Source organism: Culex quinquefasciatus, chromosome 1 (assembly GCF_015732765.1).
Source record: "Culex quinquefasciatus strain JHB chromosome 1, VPISU_Cqui_1.0_pri_paternal, whole genome shotgun sequence".
Taxonomy (NCBI): domain Eukaryota; kingdom Metazoa; phylum Arthropoda; class Insecta; order Diptera; family Culicidae; genus Culex; species Culex quinquefasciatus.
In genome coordinates, this window is record NC_051861.1 from 118,676,024 (window position 1) to 118,701,593 (window position 25,570).

General features: G+C 32.0%; 3 protein-coding genes across 4 annotated transcripts in view; 1 reads left to right on the forward strand and 2 right to left on the reverse strand.

Moving 5' to 3' along the window:
• Nucleotides 1-15,129, reverse strand: part of LOC6038454 (solute carrier family 52, riboflavin transporter, member 3-A) — a 35,579-nt gene extending 20,450 nt beyond the window's left edge. Inside the window, exons 1-2 of the mRNA XM_038249397.1 lie at nucleotides 15,120-15,129; nucleotides 1,997-2,000 (exon numbers count right to left, since the gene is read on the reverse strand). The gene's annotated coding sequence lies outside the window, so the exon portion shown is untranslated. The remainder of the gene's footprint in view (nucleotides 1-1,996; nucleotides 2,001-15,119) is intronic.
• LOC6038455 (baculoviral IAP repeat-containing protein 5) lies at nucleotides 4,520-5,193 on the reverse strand. The gene is made up of 2 exons (XM_001848200.2): nucleotides 5,012-5,193; nucleotides 4,520-4,956 (listed from the first exon to the last, which is right to left on the reverse strand). The coding sequence occupies exons 1-2, from the start codon at nucleotides 5,117-5,119 to the stop codon at nucleotides 4,639-4,641; spliced, it is 426 nt and encodes a 141-aa protein (XP_001848252.2). The 5' UTR covers nucleotides 5,120-5,193; the 3' UTR covers nucleotides 4,520-4,638.
• LOC6038459 (inositol polyphosphate-5-phosphatase A) overlaps nucleotides 7,891-25,570 on the forward strand; it is a 40,962-nt gene continuing 23,282 nt past the window's right edge. Inside the window, exon 1 of one of the 2 annotated variants that reach the window (XM_038249378.1) lies at nucleotides 7,891-8,822. In XM_038249378.1, the coding sequence (XP_038105306.1) occupies nucleotides 8,730-8,822 (93 nt within the window). In that variant the 5' untranslated portion in view covers nucleotides 7,891-8,729. The remainder of the gene's footprint in view (nucleotides 8,823-25,570) is intronic. The other variant, XM_038249389.1, reaches the window with a different exon arrangement.

Here is a 25,570-nt window from a genome sequence, read left to right on the forward strand (position 1 = left end):
GAGCGTGAGAATGGACGTTGGAATTTGGAAAATAAATCAGTCTTGTTGTACGTTTTGGCACGGAAATATGCGTTTTAAATTCGGCTCAAAATATTTGTCCGAAAATGAAACTGGCTTGTCCGAATCACGACAATAAACTGTATCAGGAATCTGGTATACACAGGATGGCCATGTTTGTGGTCACTCAAGTCGGGAAAAAGACGGGAATTCGCCAAAATCCGCAAAAAAAAAACTGGAAAAAGTCGGGAATTTGTGATTTTTTGTCAAAAAGTCGGGAATCCTAAGCATACTCTTTTGAAAATTATTTTCTAAATCTTGAAAATTATTTTAATGTTTTATACAATTTTCAATTTATATTCACTCAATTCTTCCTTGGGAACTTACATTAAATTTAAGGTTCCTTTCACTATTTGAATCTATTTGAGAATGAAGCGGTTATTTAAGACATTAAAATTCCTAATAAATATTGGATGCATTTGAAACAGATATTCATGATATTTTATAATAAACAAAAGATTTTTACTATTTTTGTATATCAAACAAGAGGTAACATCTGTCTTAAAACAAAGGTAATGAAAAACTAATATAAAAATAGAGCCTAATTTTAACGATTATGACCAGCGTAAAGTTATGATCTTGGTTATGATTCTGTTTCGTTTTGTCAAATTGATTAAATGTTTGAAAAAAGATTTAACTTGAGTTTGGAGTTGGGTTTTTTTGCGGCAAATATTTTTGATTGTTTAACTAAATTCATTAAGTCATTTCCAATATTTGTTTTACAAATGTTTCCCTTGAACTTTCTGTGAGTATGGGTAAATTACTATAGATAAACCTTGATTTTAGTTATCGGGAAACTTAAATATCGAATGAAATTTAATCGTTGTTCGTTCTGAAAGAAAAAAATGAATAAAAAAATATTTTCATTTTGAAAAAAAATAAAAAAAATATGGAAACCACAAAAAAAATATTTAAGTAATTTTTATTTAAATTATTGCAAATATGTTTAAAGAGTTTCTCCCTTTAAACATTTCGCATAAAATAAGTGGTGAAACAAACTGAATTTTTAATTGAAAAACCTATTAATACTGACAACTATTTAAATCTACATTGTGTGTGTGTGTGTGTGCAACCAACCAAACGGGACCACGCGGTCGCTTCTTACAAATTGAGTTGTTTCCATGTATTTTAGATTTTAAATCCTATACATGCAAATAACTCGCATAGGCATTTGGCAGGTGTTAGCTCTGCCGAGCTTCGGTGACCCATTTCTACGCAGGCTAGCCGTGCGCGAGGTACTTCAGCTTGAATCGACAAGCCCCGCCCTAAAGAACGTTTGCATCAATCGGATTCAAACGTTATTTAGCACTTCCGAGTCCTTGTCAAATGGACAAAGACCCAGCACGTATATAGTTTGTCGTAGTAGTATTCGTAATTCTAACAATCCAAAGGACGGGGGATCGAACCCCGCTTCGAGCGACTTTGATGTTTCGTTCATGTTTAGAGTTTCAAAAATTCATATTTCCTGTTCTTTCTCGAACCCAGGATCATTCGCTTACAAAGCGAACACCGTAACCAGTCAGTCACGGCTGCTCCATATTTCCAATTGGAAGTTTCTCACCCGAAAAGCAGCATCATCCGTCAAACCGGCAGCGATTACATTCACTATTTCGTCACGAATCCGGCGACTTCTCGAGCCGCCTGCATTTTGAGCCGCTCAGATATCGAGCCGCCAATCTCAGCAAACGTTGCCTACTCCCGCCCCCTTCACTCACTACTCAACTCCTTCAACATTTTCCTCAGCAATTTTCACAACTTTACAACAATAAAAACTTGGAAAATCCACCCACCTCCTGTATCGGCAGAAATTTCTGACCAAAATTAAACAAATGGCTTCAAAAAACTCCGTTAGGTGACCGAGATTTCTCATCAAACTGTCACTTCTTCACAACACCCAAGTCACATTAAAACATGCAAAAATCCGTCTGAATTTTTGTACCACTCTAAACCACTACACTACCGAAAGAACTTCTCACGGAACTGTCCCGCCGGAAAGTCTAAAAATCGCGAACCGTAAAACGTCACGATGAAAATTTCGAAACGAGGAGAAACCAAAAAAAACGCGGAGCGCCAATTCTTGTCAACCAACCGCGACCAAGGATTGCTGCGATCTTCAACTATTTAAATCTACATTGATTAAAAAATCCTTGTTACATTGGATTTTTTAATCAACAAAATTACAAAATTAAAAACGGAACTTTGTAAAATCATTTTTAACCAACTGAACAAAAATAATTAAATTTCTGATTTTATGAAAATTGTCAATAGTTTGATTTGTAATAATTAATTTACATATTTTTGATATTAACTTTTTCATAAATAGTTTTTTGTTTCAAATCATTTTTTAGATTAGAAATGCCTATTATTAGAGTTTCTGGAAAAGTCATGGAAAAGTCGTAATTTGAAAATGGGATTTGAGTGGTCACCCTGGTATTATACATTTCGTCGGATTAATTTATTTTAAATATTGTCATTTATCGCTTGGAAATATTCAAAAAGTCAGGGTAGTTATACCTAGGGCATAACAGGAATGGCGTTGAATAACGTATTTCATATTCGGTAAGTTAATATTGAGAGGTAGTAGTATTTTAATTATGTCATGTTTTGTTAATAAATTTAATGCATTCTAGGTACTACAAGTTCACTTCGGCGATAGGAAAGCGCTCGTTTTGCTCACAGGTTCATAGGTTCATAGGTAGAAGTGTAAAAAATGTATGCTGCAGAATTTTTTTTTAAATCCTTTCAAAAAACGATTTCCTGAAATTTTCCTGAAGATATTTCATTATAAATATCTTGTTCGAAAGAATGCTAAAACTTACCAAAAATAACTAACATTGTTTCTTTTATTAAAAAGGGGCCCAGTGTGTCCACTCAAATTATATTTTCAAGTTTAATTTTTTTTTCATTTTCATAACCTCAAATAATAGTCATTTCTGAATTAAAAAATTACTACAAATCAAAATCTATTTTGAAAGAAGTCAATAAATTTTAACTGTTAAAAATTTAACTAAAATAGAAACTTAACTAGAAATTTCTTTTTAAAAAACACTTCAAAACAGGATGCACTTATTGTCACGATTCAGGGAGCAAACAGAAAAAAATCAGTCTTCATAAAATAACTGAAAGCTTAACAATGTTAACAATTACAATGTTTTAATTGCAATTTTTATTCTACAAATTGTCAAATATAAAGTTTTTGTAACTCGATTTTAACTGGAAATAAAAAGGAAAAGAAGTAAAAAATAACGGTATCTTCAATTTTATTATTATTTTTATCAAAGAACGCTCAAACATGATAAGAGTTATTAATCTGTCAAAGAATTTCAAAATATCTAGGATTTAAAAAAAAAAACATGTTGTTACTTCCTTTAAATATTCATTTTTTATTTATTTTTTGAATCAATGATGATTTATCAAGTTGTCAAAAATAAGGCATTTCAATGAAAGATTTAGTTTAATACGCCTCATGTTTTACCACTCATTTTATGTGAAATATTTGAAGAGATAAATTCTTTAAACATAGTTGTAATAAACTATTTTTTTTATTTGTCAGTCTTAATTTTAAAATAAAATAAAATATTGTTTCCGAAAAGATCGGAAAATTTCACGAATGTTTCATATTTTAACATTGAAAATCGGACCATTAATTGCGATATCGACATTAGAAAATGGTGGGTTTATTGGGTGAGACTTAGAAAACATAAATTTTCCTGTTTTTAAATCTTTGCATCATAGATCTAGGGTTTTTTCTCAAAATTTATTTTCCCTAAAAGAGCATGCAGCTAGCAACATCTAAACTTAGAAACATGTACCCTCCCTGTAAAGGCTAATGAATTGATCTCAGTTGAAAGGTTCTCCAAATCTCTGAATTGCAAATGTAACATCCTGGAGCAGAACTGTTAAATTCTAATAAACACCAATTGAATTGAATAAATCTTTGCATAGCAATATCTCAGTAACTCAGCCAACAAAGTTCAAAAATGCAAAAATATCAAAATTAGTGTTTTTTAGCAAATCAAGTTTTAGAGACAAAAAGTGAAATTAAAAATCACCAATAAAATTATTACCGTGTAACATTTTTTAAGTGTAGTCCTTATCCATATCTCTGCCGAGGACACCAAATCGATCGAAAAATTCTTTCAAAAGATACAGATTTTTGAATTTTCATACATCGTTTTTGTATGGACAGCTGCCTAATTTGTATGGAAAATTATATGGACAAACTAATGATGCAAAATGGCTTCTTTGGGCATACCGAAGGCACCAAAAAAGTTTTAGCCTGATTAAAAAATACAAAAATTAAAATTAAAGAAAAAAGACTGATTTCGTAGAGAGTAGAGTTCCTTATGTCGATAAATGAAAATTTCATTAAAATTTGAATTATAAAACATACGACAAGACTGTACGATCACGTCAAATTGATTGGACTTTCTTTCATAATAGAATAAATATTAAGTAGTTTAAGTATTTAAAAAGCTTGATTTAAATCGAAATATCCTATTTCTATACAAATACACGCAGAACCCTTCCCTTTCCCTCCCCCCATCAGGAGATTACCAGCAAATATTTCCGTAATCCGATCTAGTTCTTGCCCAGCTGCTTCAGCATTTCTTTCCGCTTCTTCTCGATGCACGCCTTCAGCCCGTCCTTCATCGTGTTGTACCCATTTTGGAGGCGCGCCTTCATGATCGCCTCCAGCAGGTCGATCATCTCCTCCACCGTCAGTTCCGCCTCGGGCCGGCCAAACTTCACGAACGGACACTGGGGGGCGTGCTTCTTGTGCTCCTCCCAGGGTGCGTCCGTTTCCTCCCACCCGTCGAGGACCTTCCCGCACACGAAGCAGGCGGCCGTGTCCTCCTCGTTGTCGTTGCCGTTCCAGTAGAAGCCCGCTTCGGCCATCTGGAAAGCGTTTATACTGTTAGTTGAATTATTTAGAACAATTTCGTTGGATTGCCTTCTGAATGCTACAGGAACTGGTTCCGGAGTAGGGCCATTTCTTAAAGCTTTTGACGCGGTCCGTTTCCAGTAGGAACACTTTTTCGATGTTTTCCGTCGAAACCATTTTGACTGATAGTTGTCTTAAGATACTGCCAAAGTTTAATTTTTATTATTATTGCTGCAATTTTTCACTAATTTTTTGCTGAATTTGTTGAAGAATTTGGCGTTCACAACAAGATCAACCGCTTTTTAGTTTGACGTTTTACGACCCAGTGCAAACAGAATGGTGAGAAACATGAAAATTTCATAGAAGTTTGATTCATCTTACGTTTACACTGTTACTTGTGTCTACCCAAATTATGGGTAGCTAACGTGATCCACACAAGAAATGCTTGTTGATACACATTAATCGGGAACTAGGTAAAATTTTCGGAATAAAAAAAAAGTTTTGGAAATATTTTGATTTTGATTAAATGCTCGGTCGGAAGTCGTGTTACGTCTATACATTTTTTAAAATTTGTATGGAAATTGTGACCGAGCCACGTAGCCCAGTGGTAACGCTTCCGCCTTGTAGATCGGGGTTCAAATCCCGGCTCGGACCAACACAACTGGTGATCTTTTCCCTTCTGGATTCTATAGAGTAATCTACGTGCGCATGTATTGCGTGTACGTACACGATGGATTTCTAGGTTAAAATTTGTACCCGCCAGCAAAAACAAATGGTAAGCTAGTGTGCGTGAGATCGGGCTTAGATAACTCTATTGCTTAGTATAGAGAATGTAGTTTATCGTCACAAACTGGACCTTATCAAGACACCTTAGGAAGTCAACCTATGGAATGTTAACATTACCCTTAACATGTTAACATTTTAACTTAAAAGTTGATTAATGAACTGTCACTGAATCCGCTTTGTAAATGCCGGCGCCGATACTCTTCACGGGTGTTTTCCTCAGGAACTGGGAAAGATTTACTTACTAAACACTAAAGTTGTGAAATTCTAATGTTGTTCATTCTTCATTTTAAAATTCTAGTATTTCAAAACTATAGAATGCAAGAATTCGAAAACTATAAATTTCTTTTAATTCATGGTATTGTGCAAATTGTTAATTTTCTCAAATTCTAGAATTTAATAATTCTTAAAATTCTCGAAGTCTTAAAATTCTCATAACATTTCATAAAAAAATCTGAAATTCTGAAATATTTAAATTCTCGATTAAATTTTCAAAAGGCCCTATCTGCATATGAAACCCATGAGGGATAGGTTGTTTTGAAAATTTAATCTAGAATTCAGAAATTGAAAAAAAACTCAAATACTAAAATTCACTAATTCTAAAATTCTCTAATTCTTAAATACTAAAATTGTAAAATTCTAACATTATTATTATTATTTTCTTAAATTAAAAAAAATCTAAATGTCGTTGGTCATATTTAGAATTAGAATTAATAATTCAAAAATTCTAGAATAAAATTTTAATTCAAAAATTCTTATAGTTTTATATTTTGAATTCATAAAAATATTAAATTTTAGGATTTTTTTAATTCTAAAAATTCGGAAAATTAAAAAAAATATAAAATTATAAATTTTAAAATTTTGGAAGTTTAGCATTTTTTCAGAATGATATTTTTAAAATTACTTATATTTGATGGCCCAAATTAATAAAATTTTAATATTGTACAATCTTTAAAAATATTCAAAGTTTCATAGTTCTTAAGATATTTTAAAGAATTTTGAAATTCTAAAATTTAAAAATCCAAAATTACAAACATTTTAACATTTAAAAATTTTAGCAAACGTACTTACGTATATAATTAAATTTCTTAAAAAATAAATTCTTATAATCTCGGATTTTAAAATTAATTGCAAAAAATGAGTTTTATACGTTTTAAGATCATTTTTTAAAAATTATGTTTAAAATACATTTTTGAAATTAAAATACTATTGTTATTTAAGTATGAATTTAATTTATAAATTCTTACCAATTAAAGTAATTTGGCAATTGTCGCAGTGTATATTAAGAGACTATCCTGCTCATTCCGAACGTAAACGTCAATCATTTTTTCAGGCAACAAACATATTCCAATCTGATCATGTCGGAAATCATGCGTCCGCCTCCGTAGAACCCACGGAAGCAGCCACGTTATCTCATACTCGTTCTCCACAAACCCATGTTGTCTCGTACTCCGGTGGCCATAAATACATCTGAGAGCCAAGATTGGCGTCGCATCCGGGTAAAACTTTGATCAGCTCGTCGAGAAGCAAAAGTCCAACACCAACATCTAAGCCGGAAGCTGCGGTCAAGGCAAATCCGAGAGCATCCGAAAAGAGCCAAGTTGGAGAAGAATCGGCGATTCGGAAGTTAAGTTTGTGAATACTATTGTGAAATTAGGTGTGTTTGAATAAAAAATAAAATAAAAAACTAAACAACAGTTTTTTCAACAGCAACATAACCTAAAAAACCGAAATGACAGCAAACGACAATAGCACGACATCCTAAATAACACAACCGTGCGACGTCGGTCAAATGTCGTACGATAATGTCGTACAATTTTGATTATCGATCGCACGACAAATACGACATTTTAGTGCAAAAACGTATGACATTCGTGCAAAAGATGTCAGTAAACAGCTATCTGAAGACTTTGATTTCTTTTTCCTAGACTTTCTCGTGAAAAGCAGATGGGAGTCTAATCCAGCATTAGAGTGTTTTGTATGCATTCATAAAAAATAATTGAGCTCAAGAATGAGTTCTGACGAAAAAGAGTAAAAATAACCCAAAAATGAGTCTCTCCAGCTGTGCGTGCAATCATCATTAAATGATTTTTTGTTTTCAAACTGTCAACCCCGCGCACAACAGCAGCGTCAACGTCAAAATTTTTCAAGCAGTTCCCGTTCATCTTTTGGTCGAGTCGGTCGCCGTCGTCGTCTTCGGAGTGCAGCACTCCTGTGGTGGTGGACAATTTCTGCTCCGGGAAAACGCGCGGTCAAAAGAGGGGCAGAGTCCGGGCGCAGCTGCCCGCACAGTTCTGCAAGCAAATTCCTCAACAGAAAGTTTCGATTCTCCTCGCACCGTCGTCTTCGCGCACAATCTTCAAGTCCAGATTTCCGGCCCTGGATCGTTCCGCGGGAGTGTTAAAAAGTTTAATGGCCATTTCCTCCTCCGAATAGTGGCTTCAGCAGGCCTGCTGTGATTCGCGCCACTTGGCGAAGGAAGATCAATAAAACGTCAACATTGTTTGCGGATTTTGGGTTCGATTTTTGCGCGCGGGGGAAGGTCAATCCGGAGATCCTGTTTGGCCACCGCCGGATTAAGTGTGTGTGTTTGTGTTTGTGCGATTGTGCGATAAAAATGTATTTAAAAAATATGAAAAGTGAAAGCGCCTCCTCCCTCGTCATCGCAGTGTAAATAAATCGAGAAAAAAAGTTCGTGGTCCCACGCCCGAAAGTTGGTTCCCCCCGTCCGTGATGAGTGGCCAAAATTGTCAAGTGCAGCAGACCCATTAGGCACGGAAGAGAGGCTGCTTCCCCTACCCCCTTTCTGATTCTTGAAAAATTCATCACAAAATCTTGGCTCGCGCAAAAGAAAAGTGAGGAAAAGCAGCGCGAAAAGTAAACAACAATCTTCCCCGAGGGTGTGGTAGGGGACAAAGAGGCGGAGAGAGGACACACGCGGAATCATAAACATACTCCTCAAGTCAAACGGAAAAGCCGTTGAAAGGGGAACGGGAAAGGCAAGATGGAAAACCAGAGCTCCTCCACCTGCTCCTCCTCGCCGTCGTCGCTGCCATTTCTTCTCGTCACGGCCAACGTCGGGAGCGTTTTTGAGGACGTAAGTTCAAGAGCAACACCGTGGGGGAATGGGGGAAAGTGGGAGGGGAGGGTAATGGGGTGGGGTTGTTGTGGGGAAAGAAGAGGGAAATGTTACTAATTGTTTGAAAATATTTGAAATATCAAAATTTTAAAGTATTATCAATTTGTATGCAACTTTGTTTAGTTCAAACTTTGGAAAACTTTTTTAAATGAAAAAAAAAAATAGTTTTCTGCATTTACGTTTTTTAAATGATTTTTTATGCTTGTTTTTCGCAGTTTCCCATCTTATGAAAGAATTCTTATGAAATCAGTATGTTGAAACGCCAAGTCTTTTGATTTTTTAAATGCCTCTTTTTGTCTTTAAATTTTGCAAATTCAAGGCGAATGTCTTAGGCTAACAAAAGGATTATTCAAGATTTTGTATCCACTGTTCTAATGTTTAACATCTGACACTAAACCAGAAAGTAATTTAAAACGTTTCTATAATTAATCAAATGAAAAATTTTAATTCTTTTCTTTTTGCAAAATGGAGTAAATACTTTTATTTTGGCAAAAAATATAGTAAAATTATGGCATAACAATTAAAAAGGGGGAACACATTTTGTACAAAATACAATGTAAAATAAAAATTTAAAAATGCAAAAAAACAATTTTTGGTGAGATGTTCAAAATGGCGGATTGATGTGGCAAATGGGCAGTATTCATGATTGCTGAGAGTCGCAGGACTCTCGCTCTTTGCTATTAGTAAGTATCCAGCAAAGCAAAGGGTATAGCATGCATTTAATACTGTCAACTCCCATTTTTCTCTTTTTCTCTTTCATGTACCTTGCGAGCATACGATGACCAAAAAAGTCATTGTATAAGCCAACACACGTGTATTGTTCACAAAGCCGCGAAACAGAACAAGTATTTTTATAAGTGCGTGAATAACAATCGGTCGTTGAAGCTCAAAAAATGTGAGAACAATATCGCGCCGTGGTTCAGTGATAATAAGGCGAAGAAAGTAGACGACGATTCCGCATGAAGAATATAGCGGAAATTATGTGTTGATTGCACAATGGATGAAGGTTTGAAGTTGACACTATCAAAGGGAAATGGTAAGAGTAATATTGCTAGGTTTGATGGTGTCAAAAGGTAAGATCAAAGAATAAGGATTATATGAAACTGTATTGTCATAATTATTGTATTCACTGAAATATCTATCCGCTTTCTACCCCCAATGTGTCCTGCACTGGGGGTGCCTGGGGTAACTTCGAGTTGACCTGGGCCGCCCGAGGAATTATGTCGTAGGTGGTTCGTGTACTTCTCACTCACCTCTCCTCGCGGCAAGGTTTTCCGTAGGTCTACACTCGAACATGCAACATGGGACAGCATGAATCTTCAGCTGAAGCCGGACGAATGTATTCCGAAATTACAGAATTACAGAGATGTTCAAAATGGCGGATTGATGATTTTCAGTTTGGCAAAAAAAATATTTGAAAAAAAAAATCATTCGTTTGACCTTGACCCCTTACTGCAAATTTGGAAAAAAAAATTTCTGAAAAAATACTGTTTTTTATAATTATAGAAAAAACATAGTTTTGGCAACAAACAACAGTGACAGTGATATTGCTAGTTTTAAAAAAAATTGCCTAAAACCTCTTTTGGAAACAAAATTACAAAAAATGAAATGAAATGCAAAAATAAAAACCGTATTTTAGAATCTTTAAATTCTTTATTTTTTTTTGTTTTAATGCTTCATTTTTAGAATTTTAGATTTTTTTTATATACATTAAACATTTTCGGAATTTTTCATTTTTTGAACTCTTGAATTTGATTTTTTTTAGATATTAGAATTTTTAGTTCACTTACAATTTTTTAAATTGAGAAAAAAAGCTTTGAATTTTTTGATACTTAGAATTTTTATTCTTTGCTTCCTGAGTTCCTGAATTCATTTCGTTTAACATTTTTTTCATTTTTCAACTTTAAAATTTCAAATTTGGATTTTTTTTAAATTTTAAAGCATTTAAATATCTGAATTTTTGAATTGGTGTTTTAATGTTTGATTCTTTTATTTTCATTTTTTTATTATTCTAAAAAAACATCTTTATTTTTTTAATATTTTAAAAAATTTAGAATTTTTATGTTTTAGAATTTTTGCATTAATGAATTTTCAGGAACTATAAAAACGCTTTTTTCATTCTGAATTTTATTTTTTCGAATTCCTTGGATTTTGTTTTTTTTTCTTCAAAATTTCAAATTTCATTTTTTAAATTATAGTCATTTCCATGTTTCAAATATTTGAAGTTTTTTTTTATTTCTGAAACTTTTAATTTTTTTAATGCATGATTTTTTTTTAATTTTTCATTAGGCCGATGCAAATATTTTTTGAAGTTTATGTCCCTCGGCTCCCTCGGGGCGACATAAACTTTGAAAAATATTTGCAACGGCCTTATGTATGTTTTCAATTTTTTTTAATATTAGTTTTTTTTAATTTGATATTTTACGTTTATTTTATACTATTTTTTTTAGTATTTTCTATTCTTTATGTTTTAAATTTTTAGCTTTTTTTTTAAATTTCATACATTTTAAAATTCCAATTACCTAAAAAAATTAAAAAAATTGTCAGGAATGTTAAATCTTAAAATATTAAAAAATTTAGGAACAAAACAAATCAAAAAAAGAAAAATAAAAAAAGTATAAAACAGAAATACAAAGAAAATAAATATAATAAATGAAACATTTACAAAAAAAAAAACTAAATATTTAATTTATTTATCAAAAATTCTGAAAATGGAAACTAAAAAATCATACCAAAAAAAAATCAAAATTGGAAATCCAGAAATAGAAAAAAAAAGTTGAGTTTTTTATATTTAGAATTTTTATGGTTTCTGAGTTCTTCATTTTTTTTTGCTTTAACCTTTTTTTAATTAAAGAATTTTTTAAATTTTCCATCATTTCAATTTTCAAATTTGGAATTTTTAAAAATATAAAAAATAGGTACATAATAAAAAAAATTAAAAAAATTAACCTGGTATTTTTAATTTTCTTTGTTTTTTTTTTTAAGAAAATTTATTTTTAATTTAGTTTTTTTAAAGAGTTTTTAAAATATAGAATTTTCAGGATTTATAAAAACGCTTTTACTTTTTTTTATTTGAATTTTTAAAATTTTATATTTTCGATTTCCTGATATTTGGATTTTTATTGCATTAATTCCTCAAAATTCTAATTTCCTTTTTTAATTGTAGAATTTCCAAGCTTATTTAATATTTGAAGGTTTTTTTAATTCTGATTTTTGCTTTTTTTTATTTATGAATCTCATATTATTTTAAAATTTTCAGTGTGCATGTTTTCATGTTTTTTTTTAATTCGATTTTTTACTCTTATATATTTTAATTTAGATTTTTTATTATTTTCCAATGTTTTTTAAATTTTTAATTCTTTTATGTTTTGATTTTTAAGATTTGTTTTAAATTTCATTAACTTTAGAATTTTATAAAATCGTTGATAATTTGAATAAATTAATTTAAAAAAATAGTCAGGAATGTTAAGCACAAATAATTAAAAAATAGAAATAAAAAAAATCTCAAATAGATTTTTTTTAAGGAATGCAATAAAAATAAATATAATAAACAAATATTTACAAAACAAAATATTAAATCATTTATCAGAAATTCAGAAACAGAAAAAAAAACAAACTTTGTTACATGTAGTGTCGAGTGAAGGAGATATTAGACTATGGCAAACAAACAAATACGCACTTTTTCGCGTTTGACAGTTTGCGGCAAACTCGCAAACAAGACAAAATGAATGCAAGTTGACCTTTTCGCAAACAAATGTTGGTGAACAAACAAAGCAGACAAGCTGGCAAACTGTCAAAATGTGCGAGTTTATTTGTTTGCTAGCCGTAGTCTGATACCTCCTTGACAATCGATTTTATTCGAAATTTTGTTTTAAATACGGCTCATCATCCCATTTTTTTCTGTTTTTAGCATTAATAGTTTAACTTTCAAATTTATTTTTTTTTATAAAAGGAAGGAAAAAATCAAAATTTTTGAAAAATTTGGAGCACGTCCACACAAAAATTTTAAAGTTTATTTTAATTCACAGAAGTAATATATATTCCGTATTTCTAAATGACTGAAATAAATGGACTTATTCAACTATATTGATTTTTTTTTATTCTCAAGCAAACCCAACGATGATTTAAGTCAGCACGAAAACCGTGAAAAATGAAAACAATTCAAGCTCGAGATTTCATCACCTTGAAACAATGCCAAGTGTGATTGATTTTTCCCAAATCCACTTTTTCCCAAATTGGTTCCAAATACAATTTTCGCCTATAGTGCACCGCACTCCACCTGCCTCCAGGTCATCATTTATTTGGGGTGTTTGAAACCTGTCGGAACGCGAGCGCCTGCTGCAGCAGCACCGACATTTCTGGCCACATTCCAACAAAATCGCCGAACGGAACGAATTCCAAATCACTCACAAAAGCAAAACTATGGGGCAGATCTTTAAACCTGCTGCGGCAAAGGGGGAATTCTCTCACGTTTATGTCGTCGTCGCGGTTTGTCAAACCTCATCGCCAGGTGTTTTAAACTTTTTTTTTTGGATTCAGCGTGGAAAAAATAAGGAAAATACTGGTCGAACTGGTGGCTGCCACCAGAAGAACACTTGACAGGTTAAATGAGCGCGCGCTCTCGCGCGGATCAGCCAAAGTGGCAGCTCTGGTGATTTTTATTTAATTCGGTTGACACTGTAAAAAGAGAAAACACGTTTTTGCTAGTCACCACTAGATGTCGATGCATCGATAAGCAAGTCTTGCATGCAAGTTCATCTACAAGTTCACGTTCAGCTAGTATTCAATAGATGTCGCTACTAAATTTTCGTGTAAAGTACTTTCAACAGTGCCAGAAACCGGCACACTGACTCCGATCCGGTGGTGGCATCCTGTCTGACTGGTTCGACTTGCTTCTACCCGTAAAGTGGAGGGCTCTAATCGCTCAGTGACCGTCTTTTTTATTTTGCTCTTTAAAAAAATGACAATATTGCACCCAAAGTGCACCAAGTGCAACTAACGACGACTTCTGTGAGCCAACGCTGGAGGGCAAGTGCGCTGCAAATCTGCTCTCTGCTCTCTGCTGGAAGTGGGTCACATTGTTGGTAGTTCTGTTGTTGTCGGTGCCATTTCCGTTTGAGGCCGGTAGTAATGAAAAGTATGAAGTCATCGCCGGGGCTCTCCAAAGAAGGGGATTTTTAGTTTCGGGTTGGTGGGTTTTTGTTTTGTGCTGGATGGTTTGGCCACCAGGGGGATCATGGTTAGGGTTGAAGAGTGATAAACGTTTGTTTTTGAACTTTGGCATTGAAATTTGATCCAGCAAGTACATGAAATAAAAAAACGGATTTGTGAATTTTTTTTTGCTGTTTTTTTAAATCACTCATGTCACTTAAAATGAATTCCAAAAAAAGCATAATTATTCTTTAAATGTTTTAGCGGACATAAAAATCCACTGTTTCAGAAATTTCCAGAATGGGCCAGAAATTTTTTCAAAAATATGTTAATGATGTAAAAAAACTAAACTTACTTAATTTTTTATGTTAAATCAAAATAACATTCAAAAAGTACTTAACTGAAATTTTGAAAAAGGGCACCGTTTTAAAGTTAAAACATGTGGTGTAAATAAACGCTTTTTTTAACTTTGTTGATACGGCCTTTTATTGCAGAGATATGATCAATGACCATGCAAAAATAAAAAAAATAAATAAATTAAGAAAAACAGGAAAATGGGATTTTTTCAATTTGCCCAATTAGCCTTTTTTATCATCGATATCTCGGGAACTAATGGTCCAACTTTCAATGTAAAATAATGTGAATTTGTGAAAAATTATGGTCTTTTTAGTAAATATTATTTCTCTAATATTTTTTTATTATCTAAAAAAAATCTTCATGGCATTTTATGTCTCCTTAAAAAATATTTGAAATAAAAAAAAAACTTTTTTTTAAATCAATTTTCAGTGAAAAAAGATGATTTTAAAATCACTTTACAAATATAAAAAAAAAACATATATCATTTTTGTATGGACAGCTGCCAAATTTGTATGAAAAATGATATCGATATGGACAAACTGATGATGCAAATTGGTTTATTTGGGCATACGGAAGACACCAAAAAAATTTCAACCAGATTAAAAAACAAAAAAATAATTTGAAAAAAATCGTTTTGTTTGAAATTCTGGAAAAATCTGGACTGTTTGAAATTTGAAAATATAAATCGCTGTAAAATATAATCAACTGCAATGATGTAAATTTATGTTCGCTGATATTATTTAACACAGTTTTTACAAGTCAGTCTGAATGATTTTGTGGAAAAACAAATTTGATGATTTACTACACAATTTTCTACATTACTACAATAATATGAAATAAAATTTGCAATGAATGTGATGTTTGCGTATTCAATAATAAAAACTTACATAGATTCGAAGACAAAATAATAGATAATATCGAATTCAAGCCACAATTCCAACATTTTAACCCTCTACTGCCCAAATTTTTATTTCGAAATTTTTTATTTTTCCCGTGTTCAGGAGGTCATTTTGAGCAACTTTTGTTCTACGAAAAACTTTACTTCTCTTGTTTTATGTTTTTCTTGTTTCATTTTAAGTATTTTAATTTGCATTTATCTTGTTTAGTTTATGTTTGTTTTTGGTAGTATTTGGCCTATTCTAACACCTCCTATCATTACATTTTGCCTATCTAATTTTTTCATGTTTTTACAGTAACTTTTTCAATTTTTTGCATGTTTTTCACATTTTCTGCTATAGGGACCATCCATAAACCACGTGGACACTTTAGGGGGGGGGGGTATGGCGATTGTCCACGATCCATACAAAAAAAGATTTTTTTTGTATGGACAATTGTCCACGAAGGGGGGAAAAGATTCCCAAAAAAGTGTCCACGTGGTTTATGGATGGTCCCATAAGATGAAACCATTATCATTTAAATTGTAAATAAATGCGTAGAGGTATAGTCTGGGACACTAGAAAAATTACTGCATACTTCTTTTTACTTAAAATATAGGAAATGTTAGTAAAAAACACAGCCAAAGTTGACCCTTAAAAAATTACATTTTTAAAAACAATGGCAAAGTCACATAAAACAAGTCAAACTTCCAACCCTAAAATTTTCCAAAATTTTAAAAGTTCTTCTTTCCAATGCTTTTTGAAGATCAAAAATTGGTTGAAAAATGGATTTTTGGCGATTTTTTAAATCGAAGCCCGTCTAGAGGCGGGGTTGGGTTGTAGAGGGTTAAAGAAAAAAAGTTAAAAATATATAATTAATCAATAATAAAGTAATTAAATTAGTTGGAAAGTTGTACATTTTATTTAATAAAAAAAATTACATAAAATAAATTATTTTGATTAAATAATTGAACTCTATCATTGTTTTAAAAAATCTCTATTATAGAAATATCAAAAAAGTACGAAATTACAATAAATAAATAAATATAATTGAAATAAAAGTTGATTTGAATGATAATATTTCATTTGAAGATAAAGAAGTAACAAAAATAAATAAAATTAGTATTCCTCCTATAAAACTTAAAAATAAAACATAAAAGAATCAAACATCCTGATTGCTCCAAAACGACTCATTTGAAATCGACAAAAAACTGCTCTGACCGTTTGTCGCTTCCACACCAATCGTTACAGAATACTCTCTCTTTGCTCTCCCTCTTACTTCAATCGGGTAGTACAGCGAATGGTTCAGAGAGACCGATTGCGATAAGTCGATCAGTCGCTGAGTCGAAATAGTTTGCGATCGGTTTTGTTTTACTCAGTTTTTAAACTGCTTAAAATCTATGTTATCAAAAATGTTTTGCAATTTTGCTGATAACACAACATCAAACACACATTTACAAGCAATTTCCATCATGCCAAATGCAAATTTACGGCAAACTGTGGTAGTGCAGGCCAAAAGAGCGCCCAGCTGGTATGTTGTTAGATTCTCTCCTCTCTGAACGTATTCGTGTGTGACTCGGGTCGACCTGATGGTAGTGTTTGCTCGTGACTGGCTGCAAGCTCCAGTCGGCAAAGATTCGCTCGGCGATGAGTGAGTGATTTCTGATCTTTGAACCGAAAATCAGGACCCTTGGAATCAAAAAGTTTTTGCATAAATTCCTGTTATTAGGCATGTTAAAAAGATTTGAATTAATAATACTAATCCTGTAGCTAAGGTTGATACAAACATTTTTAAAAGTTTTTTAAAAATATTTTTTTTTCAAATTTCAATTTAAACTCAAGAACTCAACTAAAATTCATTTAAAATGTATTCCCTTGCTCATTCATTTTATTCAACAATCCTCTGATTTTTGTAAATTTTCGATGTACAGTACTGCAAAACAGTTTTTTTTTCGCAAAAATTTTTGTTTTCGTCAAATCTTTCATTTTTTTAAAAGTAATGATTGCAAGACAACTGAATTAGTGTAAAATGCATTTTAAAACACTTTTTTCATTAAAATGTTAAGACTATGGCTTGCTATTTAAATTTTTATATTTTTATATATTTTTAAAAAAAATTTAAAGTTTATTTAAAAATCGGCAAAAACAAATGTGTTTTCCTATTTTTTCGGAATAATCCTCATCAATACCTATTAACAGCTGCCAAACTGGTTTGAAGACTTGTATGGGTGAACCAATACAACAAAAAGGCTTCTTTGGCCAAAGGGAAAGCCCTCACAAAGTTAGAGCCTAATAAAAAAAAAAAAAAAAAAAAAAAAACAAATGGTAAAAATGGTCGAAATTGGCCTATTTCGTAGAGAATTGTTCTTCTATTTATTTTTAAATCTTAAAGTTTTTTGAAAAAAAATATACTTTTTTTGTCCTTTGATTTTTCGGGCCGACTTTGAAGGGGAGTTGGGACGACAAAAACTTTGAAAAATATTTGCAACATCCTTAAGGTTTTCTCACAAAATGGTAACATGAGTAATCTGGCTTGTATTTAAACCTTTTTATAAAGACGAATAAAAATTAACGAGCACTAAATTTTGACTTATTTTTCATTTAATATCTGGTTTGAAGAACAACATTTTAAAATAACTATCCGCTGACTGATTTGCTCCCCAATCTTCTCACTTAATAACTCACTAAATCAACTAACTCTCTTACTTACTCGAGAAAAAAGTGGAGTCTTCATACAAATTTCCCCCTTTTCTCGAGCTTGGGTGTTAATCATACACTCACTTAATCATTTCACCCTTACCAAAAATCATGATTTTTTGAGTTTCAAATCCCACTTTTCATACGATTTTTTGAGTTCAAGTACTACAACCATAAAAATGGTTATATGGGTTCAACTGAAAAATTCGTATGAAAAGTGGGATTTGGAACTCAAAAAATCATGATTTTTGGTAAGGGTGTAGTTACACGCCGCACTCACTCATTTAGTTACTCACTTGCTCACTCACTCATTCACTTGAAAAAAAATTGTGACTCTTAATTTTAATTTGATTTGTTATTTTTTTTAAATCATTTTGCCTTTTCTGATCATAAAATTTTAGATTTTTTTAATGATAAATTAACCTTGTAAATAAGTAGGGGAGTTTGGGGTAATATGGACAGTGGGGGTAATTTGGACACCCCTTTAAAAATCACGTTTTCTTCGGATATAAAGTGAAAACGGTAATTTAAGTGATAAGGCTAGTACAAGTAATGGCCTAGGAGTATGGACAAACCAAAAAAGTTGGAATAGGTTAAGTAGTTTTGGTATAATATGTAAAAGTTTCCAAAGGCCGGTTGGCACTGCCTTAAATTCTAATATTTGAAGGTTAGGAAATAAGGTTTTGCAGGGGTTATATGGCAAAAAAGTGGACATTTTTTGTTTAAGGGGGTTGCTTGGACGATGCCTGAGATATGTACGTATAAAAATTGTGCATTTTATTCATTTGTATTATCAAAAATTGCAATTTATGATAGAAAATGCTATGGGGGTAATTTGGACATACCTGAAAGTCTACCTGTCAGGCAACAAAAAAGTAACTTTCATGGTTGGATGAGTTTTTAAAGCGATTTAGATAAATTTAGAGGGATTTAATATGTCAAAACAATCAAAAAGGAATGTGAGCAATGAGAACTTTCACAAAACCCCTATTTTTGAATTTAGATAAATTTATTCCAATATTCGATTTGATGAAAATCTGATTACTGTACATTTGGCGTTCAACAAGACTCTAATGTTGATTGCTTTTAATTACTTTCTTTGACATTTCTATGCTGGTTTACAATAATATTTAAATTTGAAGGGCTACAGAATGTAAAATTGAAAAAAATATTTTCAGGCTAATAAATTCTATATAAAGATTGATTTATATAAACATAAACGATACCTTAATCACAAAAAACAATACCTGTGTTTAATCCAGAATCAATGTTTAAATCAGTATTAATGATTAAATTAAGTTGACTACACTGAACTATTTGTTATCTTCCTATTGAATTATAGTTCTATCACAAAATCATTATTTAAACCTTTGATGAAATATTGTGAACAAAACAACACTTCAAAATATAAAGCAATTACAAAACCAGGTTGAAGGATAAAAAACATGCTCAAAAAATCAAATGTTAAACTTATTCTTCAACATGTGTCCAAATTACCCCACAAAAGGTGTTCATATTACCCCACAAGGTATGTCCATTTTACCCCACAAGGCATGTCCAAATTACCCCACAAGGCATGTCCAATTACCCCATAGGGTGAATCCCCCACAAAAATGTGGGGGTAATTTGGACACCTTTTAATTTTTACGATAAAAATGGGTTTTTCATCAAAATTTATCGAAATGAATGACATTTTTCCATCAAATATGGTCTCTATTATCCTCTGGTGTCATCCTTATTACTTTAAAATATCCATACAGCCCGTGACAGAGCAATTTCCTTAGGGTGTCCAAATTACCCCACACTCCCCTAGCTGTCCAGCAAGCACAACAATATTCCTCTAATTGGTCGCAGTGGTATCAAGACTCAACAAAAAAAAAAAAAAAGCACAACAATGCGATACTTTTAGGCACCCGCCATAAAGTATTCCAAACTCCAAGCCGCATTCCACATTTTAATCATTTCTAATCTCTTTCGCAATCGTCACCGTCGTCAGTGTAATTAGATGACACGATGATAAATTGTAACTCACACACACGTCACATATACTGTAAGATAAGGGGACCCTTTTGCTCTGATAAAAATGTCCAGAGTGGAATGTTGGGACATCAAAAAAAAAAAAAAAAAAAAATTAGACCAATTCGTCATCATCATTATTTAGCAATCATTGCACTAGTAATGCACCTGTTTCCGTTCCGTCAGACACTCTTTCGAAAATGTTTTGTAACTACATTGCGACAGTTGACAGTTGACGCGCGTTATCGCACTAATTTACATTCACTGCAAGCAAGCTCCATCAGAGTTCAACTGGCTGAATCGTTCATTAGACATTCTATACGTCAGTGTATTTTTTTTTGTTTTTAATTTGCTTGATTTAGCTACGCCGTTTTTTTTTTTGCGCCACTCGTGACTTACGCATAATCGCGTCATAAATCGTGATACTCTGCTTTATTTGCATGTTTGCTAAGCGAGTCAACGAGAAAAAAAAAACAAACTTGTGGGTAACGATGGAATTTCCGCACTTGAAAGACGCAATTTAAACGACCATTTTCCATTTCTAATTAAAGCGGCTAAATCCTTTGCTTTTTTTGTACTTGGTACTCTTGTCCAAAAATATGGTCATTTACCCTGCGCGACGGCGCGCGCAACTTGGACATTTCCGTCCGCCCGAGTCGGTTATCATACATTATACAGAAATTTGTCGTCGTCGTCGTCGTTTTGACGTGCACCACGAATGTGTATATTTTTATTGTGAAATTCAGCCGGCCGGCGTGGCGACGACGACCCGTTATTGCGTGAATAAATAATCAGCTTTTTTTTTTCGGAGGGCTTTTACGCCATCCACGGCGGTGGGGAACAATTGTTTTGTGAATGGTTTTTGTGCTGGATTCGATGAATTTTAATGGAATTTTATATGAAAATTGACGAGGTTTGTTCCAAATATAGACTGGATTTTTTAAAATTTATTTTGAATACAAAATTTATGCAATTGGAAACAATAGAAAATAAAAAAAGATAGATGAATCCCAAAACAAACAAAAAATCTCCTTTTCCAGACAAATGAGATAAGAAAAGAAAATTTCCAACAATTAATACACAACAATACTAAACCTTTGACAACATCCTTTGAGTTAATGATGTAGTTTGGTTCAAAATCGTGTGCATTTTTTCGTTGTCTTATTTTTGATGGCCGAGCTTAAGTATGACCCAAAAACTACTCTAAAATGATTTAGAATTTTTAAATCCAAGATGGCGGCCAAAATGGCGGCAATGGCATATTTTAAAAAAATGCATTTTTCAATTTAAAAGGCAATAAAATATTCAAATTTGACTAAATTGGGGTCGCAGAACTCGAATTTGTTGTTTAAAACAGGAAAATAATAAAAAAAACATGAAAATTTTTTTTTGTGATGATTCGATTATCCGAAATTCCATACAAACCTTCGGATAATCGAGGCTTCGTATAATCGAGTCTGCGCTGTATACCAAAAAAGTACTTTGTTCTACAAATCTGAAGGAAATCCTGTTTTTTCGCGAAAACAAAAAAATAACATTTTTAATTGAAATTTTGGGTTCTAGTCTGAGTTGTTTTATGTGATATTTATTATTGTTTGAGTAAATGTTTGCCCTGTGTTTTAGTAATTTAAACAAAAAAATGGAATGTTGACAGCTTTATGTAAAAAATAATAATTTTGCACCATAAACAGGTGAAATTGTATCTTTATTTTCTTAGCTATTTTGCTTCTAGGTAGATTAAAAAAAACCCGATTTAATATCACCAGAGGTGAAATAGAGCCTTTCTTACAAAATGATGAAACTCAGAGAAATATATTGGTGCAATTAATTTTTCAAAAACACAATGATACCATCCAGTGAGAATTTTACCAAAAGCTTCGAATCTTTTTAGGCTAAACCTCAAATGCAATTTTTTTCATTTCAGAGGTACATTATTTGTCGCCAGACATTTAAATTTAGTTAAGAAAAACATATTGGATTGACATTATTAGAAAAAATAAAATAAAAATAAATGGTACGCAGTCTTTATTGTTAGTCTATGATTAACTTAAAAAAATATGTATCGCTATTGCACTTTGTCGATCAATTATGAGAAGCCAGAAAGAACACTTTCACGCGCAGCGTAAAACGCGCAAGCGTAAAAGCGCTGGCGTTGGAGCTTCGACTTGACGACTTGTCGAGCTTTCGAGCGAGAACGAGCCGGCACTTCGAATTTGATGTTCAGTATATGATTTTGTATAAATCCAAAAATTTAATAGGAAAAAATAGGGTAAAAATAAGACGAAAAACATTAAAATCGCTATATCTCTGGAAATACATTTTGAAAAAGCTTCAAATTTTGGGCCCAAACAGTTTATGGCGCATGTTTTCGAATGGCTTTTTGTTTGAAACTGAATTCTTTCAATTTGATAGTGTTATCTGTAAAATAGTCCAAAAAATACCTCTAAAAATGGCTTTGACCACATTTACTGGTTGAAAATTGTGAATCGAAAAATAAAATGTTCGTCTCCGACCCCACGGCTACAGATCTGACTTTTAAAAATTGTGGGTTTTACGAGCGGTTTTCCAGTGATGGAAGACACAAATTTTTAAGAGCGGATACAGACATCGGCCATGTATTTCAGAAAAAGAGCTCTCAAAAATCGAACTTTGAGTTCCGGGTTTCGGGCCAAAATTCAATCGAAAGAGCGCATCTATACCTTCAATTTAGTAATAGGATTTTTTCCTGGGACGAATCCTCGCCGTGTACGATTTTTTTTAGATTTCTGAAAAAAGCGTTTTTCCAAAAGCAAACCTTAAACCTTTCTTTTGTAAGAAAGGCAAAAAATATGTAATGTTTCCGTTAAATTTTCAACTCCTTTTATGTAATTTTGGGAATGGTTCAAAAAGAATTAGTAAATATACATAAATTCATCAGTTACTGTTGAACTTCACATTTTTACACATTTATTTATGTGAAATTAATCAGAAAAGAGTTAATACTTAACCAACAAAATTTTCAACCTTCTAAAATATTTTTTCTGTGTAACTAATTGTGCAACAGAGTTAAATGACATAAGGCAAAACATGCACAGTAAAAAAATGTAAAATTTTAGCTGCAAATTTTAGTAATTTTCCTAAAATAATTTGTAAAAATGTGTGATTCAACAAAAACTAATGAGAATTTTACCAGTTTCTGATGTAAAATAAAAGATTTTTCGACCCAAAATCTATCAAAACTTTTTTTTATCTGTTTCACCTGTTTTTTTATGTAATTTATTTAAAATAAAATCTTTCAAGAAAGTTTTTGTGTAAGGAAATGTGAAATTTTTCATCAAATATTAATGTAAATAAAACTGACGAGGTAAAATTTTCATATTTTTCTTTGTGTAAAATTACATAAAAAAGAGGTAAATTATTACCATTAAATTTTCAACTCTCCGTATGTTTTACTTTTTTTTTACTGTGTACCAGAAAACGAGAATAACATAACAAGAAAAATGCACATGAAAAAACTAAACATTCAACAAAAACAAGAGAACAGCTAAGTAAAAAAAAGTTATATTTTGCAAAATAGAAAATTTGGTTTGTTCAATATTACCCCTTTATTACTCGAATAATGTGTAGAAATGTAAAATTCAACTGAAACTGATGCAAAATTAATCATTTTCTGATAAAAAATAATTGACATAAAATTTGTTTAAATTATTAGCAGTTTTTTCTATAGAAGTAAAATTACCAAAAGGTTTTTTGAGAACGTTTCCAAAAAATAAAAAATAAACTTTTATTTTATTTTATTTATTATAAATCAAGTCTAACATTAAAAAAACAACAAGCAATATAAATGTTTTGAAAGAATAATTTAAAAAATCAAAAGGCAATAAAAATTAAATGCAAAAAAGTACACAAAATTTCAACAGAAAAATTAAACATTATGACGTGATGGGAGCAAGGGCGTCTATGCGAAGTGTCCCTTCACACGGAAGATTTTTTCGGCGCTTTTGGGATGGGAAAGAGAATCTTTTTGTTATGTGGTGCAAATAAAAGTATTGCTTTATTAGCTTGCATTTTATTTTTTTGGGTGCTTTTTATTGTTTAAAAATTCTCTGTAAATACGCTTCTTGGGAATTTCAATTAAGCATAAGCATAAGCATAGGTGCCCACCCGCAGTTGCTACTCCGTTATTGACCAGGACCTCCAGAAGTTACATCCACGAGCCGTGGAAGATGAGTAGGTGCTATCTTTCCTCGCTTCGCAACTTCTCAAAGGCCCCTATCATGCTGATCAATACCGGCGCCGGCCACGACCAGTGGTAGAGTCACGGGGAAGTGGATGGGAATGTTAGTCCGATACTTGAGTGATAGAGACCGCCCAATCGACTGCTTCTCCGACAAAGTATCACATGAGTTTTGAGGGGGTTAGTAGATGGGTATGAGGTCAGGATTCACGAGTGGCAGTGATGTGACCATGAGCATTTTGTTTATCGGTTGAAAATTTTAAATCTTAGGCAGCCGGCTGCGGAAAGATAAATAATTGATTATTTAAAAAGTTTTTTAATCGAACGCGTGCCAACCGAGCAGTAGTGCTATGGGCTGGACTTATCAGTATATTTTACTGTTTGTACAGTTTACATAACACGAGCAAATTTTAAAAATAGTAAATAAAAGACGCTGAAGAGTATAAATAAAATCGATAGTTTGATGAGTTAATACTATAACTGCCAGTTTGGAATATATTATTACGATCAACGAATATAAACGAAAAGAAAACAGTACACCACGTAACCGATTGTAATGAAAGCTTCTTGGGAATTTCAATTAAGCGAACAAAAATGAAAATAAGCCGTATTCTCTTAGGTTTTTATTTCGAATATTCTATAATTTTATTTTCTTTGGTCAGAGGGAAGCCTCTCAAAAAGTTCAACGTTCTTTTCAAATTCTTATGAAAACAAGGGCGTCTATGCGAAGTGCCCCTTCACACGGAATAATTGAATTTTTTCAGCGCTTTTTGGATGAGAAAGAGAATTATATTGTTATGTGGCGCGAATAAAACTAATGCTTTATTATCCTGCATTTTTTTGATGCTGTATATTATTTAAAAATTCTCTGTGCCTCAAATTATACAAAAATGATAAAAATACGCTTCTTGGGAATTTTAATTATGAGAACAAAAATTGAAAAAAAAACAGTATTTTTTAGGTTCTTATTTCGAATATTTTATAATTTTATTTTCTTTGGTCAGAGGAAAGCATCTTAAAAAGTTCAAATTCCAAAGTTCAACGTTTATATCCTAGGTTATGTAACAGACATAACCAGAAAGACATATGATTACGTAATATATATTTATATGTTGGATCTGGGTTGTTTTTTTTTACTTGATACATTTATTTTTACTCAAAAAAATTTCACATGCTTCCAAAAAATGAATAACATCATTTGTTACATTTCATAGGAGCCAAAATAGGAGAACATTTTTTCAGCAGGAGTTGTACATTTATTCAACGAGATCTACCAAGTTGTATACATATAACGAGTGCTGAAAAGATCGAAAAAAAAAACTCTTTGAATAAGATTGTTTTGTTTTTGCTGCTGGAATTTTTGTTTTCGATACTGGTTCAAAAGAGTGCGGAAA

Coding starts and splice junctions, on each gene's coding strand:
- LOC6038455 (XM_001848200.2), bottom strand. CDS start 5,119: ATGGTTTCGACGGAAAACATCGAAAAAGTGTTCCTACTGGAAACGGAC. Junction 4,957..5,011: donor GTTCCTGTAGCATTCAGAAG/GCAATCCAACGA, acceptor AACGCTTTCCAG/ATGGCCGAAGCGGGCTTCTA.